Source organism: Schistocerca cancellata, chromosome 8 (genome assembly GCF_023864275.1).
Source record: "Schistocerca cancellata isolate TAMUIC-IGC-003103 chromosome 8, iqSchCanc2.1, whole genome shotgun sequence".
Classification (NCBI taxonomy): domain Eukaryota; kingdom Metazoa; phylum Arthropoda; class Insecta; order Orthoptera; family Acrididae; genus Schistocerca; species Schistocerca cancellata.
In genome coordinates, this window is record NC_064633.1 from 85,078,590 (window position 1) to 85,091,191 (window position 12,602).

At 35.5% G+C, this 12,602-nt stretch overlaps 1 protein-coding gene across 2 annotated transcripts in view; it reads left to right on the forward strand.

The window, feature by feature from the left end:
• The window catches only part of LOC126095006 (cytochrome P450 4C1-like), a 196,132-nt gene that overhangs the window by 37,367 nt on the left and 146,163 nt on the right, over window positions 1-12,602 (forward strand). For both annotated transcript variants that reach the window (XM_049909665.1, XM_049909664.1), the window contains exon 2: window positions 5,554-5,803. In XM_049909665.1, the coding sequence (XP_049765622.1) occupies window positions 5,589-5,803 (215 nt within the window). In that variant the 5' untranslated portion in view covers window positions 5,554-5,588. The remainder of the gene's footprint in view (window positions 1-5,553; window positions 5,804-12,602) is intronic.

Below are 12,602 nucleotides of genomic sequence, written 5' to 3' on the forward strand. Positions count from 1 at the left end.
TACGAGTAGGACTCACGCACACACTTAATTATGTATACAGACAGTCCATCCATTCCAGGAATCGAGAGTCTCTACCATTTTTGCCTGTTCCCGACATAGATACTGCCAAATATCGGTCACAGGTACTCCAAAATTTTCGAGAATGTTTTAATTTCAAAAATATAAATGTGGCATAAAGTCCTGCAGGAGGCAGCCGACCACTATTATAATAACCAGTAGTTCTCTGTTTAGGCTAACCGGGTCGAAATGGTAAAAGTCAAACATCAGTCAAGGAATGACTCTATTCCTCATATGACGCGTTTCGGAATTTATCTATCATCATATATCCAGCAGTGATTATTCCACATAGATACGGCGTTTCAACTTGTCTGTGACACAAACATTCACTCCTGGATATCTGACAATGGATAAATTTAGAAACGCATTATATGAGCAATAAAGTCATTCTTTGCCTGATGTTTGACTTTTAGCATTGCCACTCAGTCAGGGTGAATGGAGAACTACTGATCGTTTTAATTTCAAGTTTTTCGTCGGATAACAAATGACAAACGAATTTTTTTCGTGTGATTTAATTAGAAAACAATAATTTTCGGATTTTTTCCGTTACTTGTACTGTGAAACCTTTCTTCTTACCAGATTTCGACATTCTAGAACAACAGGAACTACCCTATAAGTATTGATGAGTGACTTTCCAGCTATCAAAGTGTGCGACATAAACGACCGTTCCATTTGATTGTATTGACTTAGAAGCTTCAGTTTTTAACACCGCCAAGGCACCATTGACCTCAATATGTGACATGAATTTGAACTTGATACATCTATTCTTGAGAAAAATGGTTTTGAAGAGTCAAGCAGAAAAATAGATACACTGACAGATGGACAACAAACCGATCCTATGAGAGTCCCTTTCTTACCGTTTACGCCTAATCCGATCTGCATGGAACCCTTTTGCAGCGCGATGGGCGCAAGTTCCTCGTACAAAAACCGTCAGGGTGTAATTAACAGGGCACTGTGTGACGTGTTGGTAGGCCTGCCTGGTGCCGCAGATACCCAGGAACCTACCGGGGACTCGTCAGTGGCATCCATGCCACGCGGGATCGCCGCTGCACTGCGCTCCGCTAGTGAGCGTGTGGCCACAGCCTATTCGCTACTCAGTGTTCAATGGCAGGCCTCGCTGCCAGCAACCACATATGAAGACGCTTTGAAAGGGCGGTGGCCTCTGTAGAAAGTTTTACTAGCTGACACAAGAATCACAGTGCACTACTTTTGCAGTGAATGTGCAACACGAGCTCATTTTTCATGTATTGTGCGTGAAAGAGTCGTGAATTTCTCTCTATAGCTCTTCTTTATACGTTCTAACAACCCTACCACAACAAAGGTCAAAAATTAATTACGATTGTAGTGTTGCTCACGCTGCTAAATATTGCATTTTCGGGCAACAACAAAGTTATATTATGTGGCAGTTGTCATTAGAGCACAGTTAATAAAGTCATTTCATGAAATATTAGATATACTAGGCACTCATCTTTTCGTGTTTCCCACGCTGGTCTCCCTGTGAAATCATGGCTCAATCGTCGAAAATCTAGGTAGTGATGATTCCAAGCCCGGATGCAAAGAGGTGTTATTCTGCGATATGCAAAAGTTTTATAGATGTGTTTCATAAATTATTCTTGAAGATTAAACCTTTGCAAGTTAGCACAATGGTGATGTAAAATAGTAATCAGCACTCTGAATTTAAGTTACACTTCTTTTTTATTACTTTTGTTGCAATATCACCATACAATATAAAACATACTTGAAAATATCTTCCTCACTGTTAAAGTTCGCATTTCATAAACTGTCTACAATTTGCGTCTTTTCAACATGACGACCAAGACTTGACACTCTAATAGTCGCTTACGTGACCAAAAATCAGAGTTACAAGTACGTCAAAGATCATAGTGACAAAAGTGAGAATACACATAAGAATAATATCTTTGCAATATAAACAAAAAATGGTTCAAATGGCTCTAAGCGCTATGGGACTTAACTTCTAAGGTCATCTGTCCCCTAAAACTTAGAACTATTTAAACCTAACTAACCTAAGGACATCACACACATCCATGCCCGAGGCAGGATTCGAACCTGCGACCGTAGCAGCCACGCGGTTCCAGACTGTAGTGCCTTTAACCGCTCGGCCACCTCGGCCGGCGCAATATAAACATATCGATGTATCAAAGTACCTCTACATTAATCAAATCAAATCTGAATGTTGTCACAGAAATATATTAAGTATTCTACAGAAACACAGTAGAATATTGCTGGTATCGAGAGGTTGAGGTGAGGTGCCGTAATGGTTACGTAGTTCAAGTACCATTACAACGTCTATTATGGTAGTAACTATTTATATTTATGTGTTGACATTCGATAGAACTACATTAACATTACTTTTTATTCAAACAGAGTTTTCTTTACTTCACAGGCGGATTTCTGTATGGTTAATGGCGCTAACCACCGCCATTCTTCTCCATCTATTATGTCTCCCCAAAAAGGATTAACGGAGCAAGAAGGTTACCGAATATCATTTGATGAAATTCCTTGAAGTGACTGTGGTGTCACCGCCAGACACCACACTTGCTAGGTGGTAGCCTTTAAATCGGCCGCGGTCCGTTGGTATACGTCGGACCCGCGTGTCGCCACTATCAGTGATTGCAGACCGAGCGCCGCCACACGGCAGGTCTAGTCTAGAGAGACTCCCTAGACTCGCCCCAGTTGTATAGCCGACTTTGCTAGCGATGGTTCACTGTCTACATACGCTCTCATTTGAAGAGACGACAGTTTAGCATAGCTTTCAGCTACGTCGTTTGCTACGACCTAGCAAGGCGCCATATTCAGTTACAATGTCTTCTGAACAGATAATATTGTGACTCATATACTGTCAAGAGCGACGTTCATCATTAATGGATTACAGTTAAGTATCAAACTAATTACGTCCGCTTTCTGAATTCTAATTCCTTGGCATGTTCCAGACCTCACGGCAGTATAGTTCTTCCCTCCTCACGCCAGCCTGCTGTGAGCAGGTAAAAGCTGATCCGAGAAATAGCACGAAAATTAAAAGAAAATTATAGCAAGTAGAACCACCAATTATCGAACTTACATACTGTAATGGGGTGATGGTTATCAGTATTTAATAATATATTGTTGTTCCCCCATGAACCACGGACCTTGCCGTTGGTGGGGAGGTTGCGTGCCTCAGCGATATGTATAGCCATACTGTAGGTGCAACCCCAACTGAAAGGTATCTGTTGAGTGGCCAGACAAATGCACGGTTCCTGAAGAGGAGCTGCAGACTTTTCAGTACTTGCAGGGACAGCAGTCTGGATGACTGACCGATCTGGCCTTCTAACATCAACCAAAACAGTCTTGCTGTGCTGGTACTGCGAACGGCTGAAGGCAAGAACAAACTACAGTCGTAATTTTTCCAGAGGGCTCTACTGTATGGTTAAATGATAATTGCATCCTCTTGGCTAAAATATTCTGAGGGTAAAATAGTCCTTCATTTGTATCTGTGGGCGGGGACAACTCAGGAAAACGTCATTATCAGGAGAAACAAAACTGGCGTTCTACAGACCGGAGCGTGAAATGTCAGGCAGGTAGGTTAGAAAATTTAAAAATGGAAACTGATAGGCTAAAGTTAGATATAGTGGGAATTAGTGAAGTTCAGTGGCAGGAGGAACAAGACTTATGCTCAGGTGAATACAGGGTTATAATTACAAAATCAAATAGGGATAATGCAGGAGTAGGTTTAATATTGAGTAAGAAAATAAGAACGCAGATAAGCTACTAAGAACACCATAGCGAACACATTATTGTATCCAAGATAGACACCCACCACAGTAGTACAAGTTTATATGCCAACTAGCTCCACAGATAAGGAGGTAATTCAGGAAATGTATGATGAGATAAAATAAATTATTCATATGATGAAGGGAGTTGAAAATTTAATAGTCGTGGGAGACTGGAATTCCGTAGTAGGAAAAGGAAGAGAAGGAAAAGTCGTAAGTCAATATAAACTGGCAATGCGAAGAAAAGCGTTTTTGAAGATGAGAGATTTGTTAACATAGAGAATAGCTGTGTCAGGAAGTCCTTTCTGAAAGTATTTGTATGAGTGTAGCCATGTATGGAAGTGAAACGTAGACGATACACAGTTATGACAAGAAGAGAATAGAAGCTTTTGAAATGTGGTGCTACAGGAGAATGCTGAGGATTAGATGGAAGATCACATAACTAATGAAGAGGTACTAAACAGAACTGGGGAGAAAAATTTGTGGTAGTACCTAACTAGAAGAGGGGATCGGTTGGTAGGACATATTCTGAGACATCAAGGGATCACCAATTTAGTACTAGAGGGAAGCGTGGGGGGGGGGTAAAAATCTTAGACGGAGACCAAGAGATGAATACGGTAAGCAGATTCAGAAGGATACAGGATGCAGTTGTTACTCGGAGATGAAGAGGCTGCAGAGGATAGAGTAGCATGGAGAGCTGTATCAAACCAGTCTTTGGACTGAAGACGAAAACAACAACAGTTTGTTGTTATTAACATTAACTAAAGTGTCGCAAGTAAATCTAATTTAAAATTTGCTGATTATTGTTCACGCCCCTCTACAATAAAATTTTATTACGTTTACCTCCTCTCAAAGAGTTAAGTGGTCTTTTATTCAAAAATATTTTTCATTTCATGCACTATTTATAAGGGGCGATCAAAATGTTTCCGTTTGGCGGCGTTTCTGCAGCACATATGCAACATAGAGCGGCGGCCATACTGGTATATAAGCACCGCTACGTAGGCAAGAGATTAGCAGACAGTCGTAACTTTTTCAGGTGAGTCTGCAGTAAATGCAGAAACGACAGCAATGGCGACGTTGTTACCAAATGCTTCCAAACAGGGCCAACGAGCTGTTATTCTTTTCTTGGTTGCCAAACTACAAACGGGGGCCAGGTCCGTCAGAATATGAAGAATGTGTACGGAGCAGTATATCTGCCGCAAACCACCGCTGTGGAATAGTGTGCCAAGGGCCGTGCTGGTCTCGGTTCCACAAAGGATGCCGCTTGGCCTGGGAGGCGAGCCCCGTCCAGCCAACTCAAGTGAGAGGCAGTCGAGCACCCACCCTGCAGACCTGGTCTCTCGCCATGTGATTATCGCGCCTTCGGTTGTTTAGAAAAGACCTTGAAGGGCCGCCGAATCCTGTTGGGAGAAGCTGTACATTTGGCAGTTACCGACTTATTCATGCAGCAGGACACTATGTTTTACCAAATGAATATTCTCAACTCAACACGGTGCATCAGCTGGATGATTGCCTCATTGACTACGGCGATGTTGCCTGACTGCCATACCGATTCTGGACTCTATGCCTTCTAACAGAAACTTTTTGATCTCCCCTTACATGAACGCAATACTTTTAAAACGCCAGTATTATTGACGAAACATCTGGTGCTGACCATTATTTCTCAATGTCCCCTTACACAGTTCCGAGAAACATGAGAATATTTTACCCACTGTGCTTCTGACTGCAGGTCGGTTATTGGGAGTCCTCATTACCTGTTCACCAATGGCGTGGTGGCTGTGGCTGTTGGTGCAGTTGGTGGTGTGGTGCTGTGCTGGATTGGTGGCGGTGCTGTGGTGGAAGTGGGTCAACAAGCCCCACATCGACGCTCCAGGGCCACCAACACTGCCGTTAATTGGGAACATTCTGGACTTCCTCGAAATGCCACTGACCCTCCATAAGATATTCGACCTGCACCGCCAGTATGGGGACTTGACAAGGTAAGCTTATGGTATCTGGTGGGAGAGTGGTCGACCTCAACAAAACATACAGACTGAAACATGACGTCTAATCTCTGGAAATCAGTAGCATAACTTTGGGTGATGCGATAATTTAACATAATTTGAGGCATTATGGTATTAATGAAGTGTACAATGGTTCTTTTGACACCTATAAACTAAAACTGAAGGTAAATGTTACTGAAGTGGGGTAGCCCTCAAGGTTCTGTTCCGATACATCACTTTTATTAACAGCCTAAGGTGTAGTCCTGAAGGTTTGACGATCCCCTCAAAAAATAGAGTCCGCAGCTCCTGGTCTCGCGGTCGCGTTCACACTTCCCGAGCACAAGTCCGATTCCCAGCGGGGTCAGGGATTTTCACCTGCCTCTAGATGACTGGGTGTTTGTGTTGTCCTCATCATTTCATCATCATTCATGAAAGTGGCGAGACTGGACTGAGAAAAGGTTGGGAATTTGTCTGCGCGCTGATAACTGCACAGTTGAGTGCCCCACAAAATAAACATCATCATCATCATCAGAAAGTAGAGTCATATGATTAAGTACTTTGTAGAGGCAATTTTATGGTGATGTGCCCACGGGCACTGATAACTGCACAGTTGAGCGCCCCACAAAACAAACATCATCATCATCATCATCATCATCAGAAAGTAGAGTTATGTGATTAAGTACTTTGTAGAGGCGATTTTATGGTGATGTGCCCACCTGAGTAGATACGTATTGGGGAGACAGGCGCAGTTTTACAAATAGGGGCTTTTTATTTACAAATAATTGTAAAAAATCAAATTTCCCATTTTTTTAGAAATAAAAACAGAAGCTATTTACATGCACATAAAATGACATTTTTAACTGTAAATAACCACAAAAACACAATTTACACTCTCATCAAACCCATGAATGCAAATTGACAGGTAGCCAAATACAGAGTAAAAATTCCATATCATGAAACTCATTATTTTTAAGCTTCTTCAGTCCATCTAAGTTCAATATTTATGTCTTCAAGAAAAAGAAAAACGGACCCAGTAATTAATTAACATCTATTTGGTAAATTGCTCTTAAAATTATCATCAAGTTCAACACAACCTTTTTCCCCATATATAGGATTTAAATATTAGCAACCCCTAACACCGTAAAATTCATTAATTTCTAGCTCACTAATCTTTATAAACATATTGGAGTTGCTTGCATTATTAAGCTTATTCTGAAGAGTATCCATTGATTTCGATTAGAATTTAATAGGTTTATAAATTTTTAGTCTTATAACTATGACTAATGTGTGCAACTAATTTCAATTTGATGTTTTTGTTGAGAGAAATAATAAACCAAGAGAGAGACAAGTTGAATGTAATATTTGCAAAGAATATTTTAAACCATCACTAATTGTAGAACATTTGAGAAGCCAGGGCCATATTGTCAGTATTGATGTATTAAAGCAAACTTATAAAGAAGAAGAATACAAAATAGAATTTTCTGGTTATGAGGAAAGTGATATAGAAATATGAGTAGAAATAGAAAACTCAGATTTTCTATTTTTTATGGTTGTCAAACAAATTGAGAATTGTTACTGACCAATAAATAATTTACCAGAAGTATTACAAAAATATATTGTAGCCTGTTGATTATTTTTAAACGTTTTTCACCCAATAACTAGAGGTTTAGAAAACAGAGAGTACAACAAAAATCAACTAATTAACTTATTCCATTTGTATAATAAATATGGTATGAATTTTATGCTTATGTTAGAAGAGATAGAAGATCTTTTTCAGTATGCACAGCCTCCATTTACACAGAACATTTTTATTTATATTCTGCTTATTAGATTTTGAATTTTATAATGGACCCAGAAAACAACAACAACAATTCTACAGGGGTTTATACTGTGGGAAAGGTAGCAGAAATGATATATAATACACATGAATTATGGTACTCACTTTTTAAAGAAGATAATGACTATGAATGTGTAAACGTTACAGAAGATGATAATAATGAATAACGACCATAAGGTAATGTATTTATTTCATTTTTCAGTGCATATCTTTTATCATGATGAGGTACAATGCTTTATTGTTTACCTCATCTGTGTAGATGTCATGTTTTTCACTTTGACTCATATTTGTAGTTCTGTATTTTTCTAATTATGTTAAATAAACAATCGTTATATTCCTCTATAGTTATTCTGTTTTTAACAACATATTTCTTCACACTTTTAGATTTTTTTCTCTATTTAACACCAACTTTATAAACAAACCTCCTTGTTCTGAAACCGCAGAATTGTTCAATTATTTTTCTGTTACATTCATGTTTCATATTTCCTAAGTCTTTTTCGTTTCTTGTGGGATACCATAAATGTTATCTGTTGGATAATCTCTCATATCAAAGTAATCAATCATCAACTTTATGTCTTCATACAAATCTTTAGTCTGTATATTGTAAATATAACTGTCTGTATCTTGATAATGCAATACAATACCTTCTACATATTTCGGTTTCATTATTCTGTGGTGAAAATCGTACAACATTTCTTTAGACAGATCGAGTATGCTCATGCTGACATAGATTGGTTTATTAAATTGCATTTTTGTCTTATTCATTTGAATAGCAGTGAGATTATATCCACTCTGTTTCTTATATTTTCGATTGTCTTACCAAATACTGAATTATTCACTACCTTGTAGAAATATTTTTCAAAATCATTCTTTGATTGCATCCCCATTTGAACATTCTAATCTATATATTTCTTCAACCAATCAGATTATTTAAATTTTAAAAATCTGTGCATTTTTGTTAGCATCATTCCTAGATACAGATATTGGCTAAGATTACTGTGGTGAACTACATAATTATTTTTATCATTCAGAGATTCAACGACTTACTTTCCTATGTTCCTGGTACAATTTTATTTTCAGGAGTGAGGGGTAAATCTTCATGCAGATCATGTAATTCTTTTGTATATTCTAGATCCACTTCAAATACATGTACGATTTTAGCAGTGTCTGAATGTCACCTATTTTTGTACAATCATAATTATTTGTTTCATCTCATTCAGATCCAGAATGTGGTAAATAAAGATTCAGAGCATAACCATGTAAGTTGTTTGCATCTAAATATGCTACATAATTTAAAATCTTTTTATCATCAAAATCTTTCATATATTTATTATTCACCTTGACATGTCTTGTACAGCTTTGAGACACTCCTTCTCCTATTCCTTTTTCTACCATTAAAATCATACCATAATTGTGTAATCATTCAAGCATTCATTTTGAACTGTGTATCCCATGATAAACAAGGTACAACTTTTCTAAAATTTTCAAATTCACCAGCCAATTACAAAACATCACTTTTCAGGTGGAGATCATGATAATCAGAAAAAAATTTAATATTAATTTTTCTGACACCAATTGAGCATGATAGTAGTCCTTATCAGTTGTCACACTATTTCAGATTACTGTAAAATTCTTCTTTTGGTGGATACCATTCTTCTTCAAATTTTTTTCTATGAATCCATGTAATCGTATAGACATACAATTTTTCGGATCACTAGATTGAATATCTCTTCCGGAACAAATTTTCTGATGTTTCTCATTTGATTTCCCTTCAGATATGATGAAAGTTTGCCAAGCGAAAAAGCCATGAACCGAAATGTGTCAATAAATCTCATCTTCAAACTTTCTGTCTTCTTTGAAAAACTAATACATCTATCTTCATTGCTTGGTATTAAATCTATGTCTTTATTATCATAGCCAAGTTCTTTCACAAATAAATGAGAATCATATCAAGTATTATTAAATTATATATTATGTAAATAAATTGGTACAAAACTCATATGTTTTAACTGTAAATTACAATTATTATGTAATGGATTTATGCATTTTTCAGTTAAGTGATCATCATGACAAACTTCTTTGTTGTTCCTTGTATAATTATGTCTACACCGTGTACAAGTTTTCCATCTTTCGTTTCCTGATTGTTCGTCAGGAGTTAATGATCTCGTTTCTCCAATTTCAAAATAAATTCTCCTAATTTCTTCTGCCTCTTTTTTTTATACATTCAGTAGATTTTTTTCAAAGTATGGTCCTGTGTATACAATGGACTGTTTCTAATCTCCATTAATGTGTTAGATGTAATAATAAAATCGACTTGGTTCATGTTTTTCATATTTAATTGCTTATGAATGTTCTGGATTTTGTTGACAGTGGTCCATCTTTTTAAAGCACTCTCAAAATCTGCATAAATAACAATTGTGCCTTTATATGTATTTCCATAATTTTCAAACTTATATATGACCCATTCTCTGGTAATTCTACTTTTAGTCAGTTAAATAAGTAATTTCGTGTGTGACTAATTTTTCTTTACTATTGAAGTTGAGTAAACACATCTCCGATAAATTTTGATTCTGTATGTTTTGAGATTCGAGCTGAAAAGAGTCAAGGAAAAACCTTTAATTCAACAATAATGTGGGTATCTATTGTTTTTAGAATGCGATAAATTTACATGTATTTCTATCATGCTTTTCTTGATTTTTAATGGATACACTTCATATTCATCATCAAATGAATAAACATTAATAACTGACGCCCAATAATTCTATTTAATATCCATCCTGATAATCATGCTTGAAAATTAGAATATTTTGTTAAAGTATCTCGCATTCCACTCTCGAATTTTTTAATCAAATCCTATTCCATAATGTATTGTAGATTTGTGTTTGTTGTCCAAATTTCAGAACGTTATCAATTGTCTGCAGTTTGTACTCACAAAATAAGTTAAAATTTACTTCCAAGCATTAAACAGTTTAAAAAATGTCTTTTAATATTTTCATAATTTTTGGTTTTGCTGCATTTAAGAAATGAAGAGGCTTTATTCAATTACCAATATTTTCAAAAGTTATAGTTTTTAAATGCTTTATGAGCTAGACAATCTCAGATTGTTTTTCTGACTGTTTCCTCTCAAATCCATTTTTATAAAACGGAAATATTTATTTCAGCAGTTTATTCTGAAAAATTCCATCATTAATTTCGATTTTTTTTTGAAATGGTAATCGTTTCCAAAGATTTTTCGAGTATTATAATGTCTAGTAATAAATGTAATTGAATCAGCTTTTCTAAATTTATAATATTCCTTGCAAATTATTTCGTCTACAATGGTCATGAAGTTAAGCAACTGTGAATTGCTCTATCTGTTAAAAATAAAAAACATTAGACTTCTGAAATATGACTTTCGTTTTCAGTTAATTGTCTATGGTAGTACGTCTATAAACATTTTTGAGACTCCTTGTAATTATCTCTTTTCCACATTTACACATCATTTTTAACTTATCTTCTTAGTGGCAAATCTTGCATTTACTTGAGAGCTTGTCCCTAGATGTAGGATTTAAGTAAAAACCATTGAACTCTTTAATTTTTTGGGAACCTATACATTGTTGCTGAACTATCAAAATCATCAGTTTTCATGAATAACAATGTTTTAGAATTCTCTTCACACCAAATTTGTTTCAAATGTTTCTTATAATATTCAGATGTAATATTTTTTCCACACACACACAATGCACTTTGATACATCTATTTCTTTGATAGTTATTAATTCATGCTTTACACATATGTGAATATTTATCCTTTGTATATTTCTGTGTGTGAAAGCTGTGGATTGACTTCTCCCATACAAAAATTCTACACTTCTTGGATACAAGCACTTCCATTTATTGAGATAATCTTTCTTTAGTTTAATGAAAATTATTATTTAATAAATACAATCGAAGCTTCTAAGTTGTTACAGTTGGTAACGAAGTATCCAAAAACACATAAATTAAAAAAGTGTCATTGTGTTATTGAAGAAACAAAAATTAGAGAATGTTTTGAGGAAGAGTTCAGAAAAATTAAAGATGAATATATAACAATTACTCGTGAAAAGAATGTGTACTGATATGAGAAACATATTGAATATTGGGCAAAAGAATATAATAATTATCATCACCATGGTAAAACTATTTATCATTTTGTGTGTTCTGTTACAAGCGGATCAAATAGGATTTTCATGCAAGAGAAACTTGAAGATTTAGAAAAAGGCTATGATTTTTATGGCCAACCAAATCAGTACTTGAAAGATTAGCTTCATTTTCTCTATCTAAGGAATCATTCATATTAATAATTGAATCCTCTTCCATGTTGCTTCAGAGTAGATAACTGTATAAATGAAATATTTTTTTCTTTCTATCAGTAGCTTTTATATTATGTATTTTTTATTTCAGCTATGAGTTTTTAGTGCAATATATGTTTCATGAAAAAGAAATTGTGATCTACAGTGGCACACTCTTAGGAAATTACAGAAATCTAGCTAAACATTTTTATCAAATATTTTTATTCAATGTAAATGAAATCAGTGACAGTTGAAACAGCCAATGGATTACATCCAGTTGCAAATACCTCAACAACCTCAACATCTATGATGAATATATTTTAATCTCTCTACAATAACAATTAGCTGAATCTAGGAACAGGTTTAAAGACATTTCGTTTCCATTGTTTGAAGAGAAAAATGATTAATTACAAATGAATTTTTTAGATTTTGACACGTAATTTCAGAGGAATTTATTTATGCTTGAGGAAATTTTAAACAAATGGAAAAGGTTTATATTAATTACAGAAAACGAAATATCATACACCAAAATAAAATATTATGAGCCTTTGGCTCTACAATATGAATTTATTCAAAAGTAAATTAAAACATTAAGACCTAATAATCTTGTTCAAAAGAAATGGATTTATTAACTGTTGAAAATTTTAAAA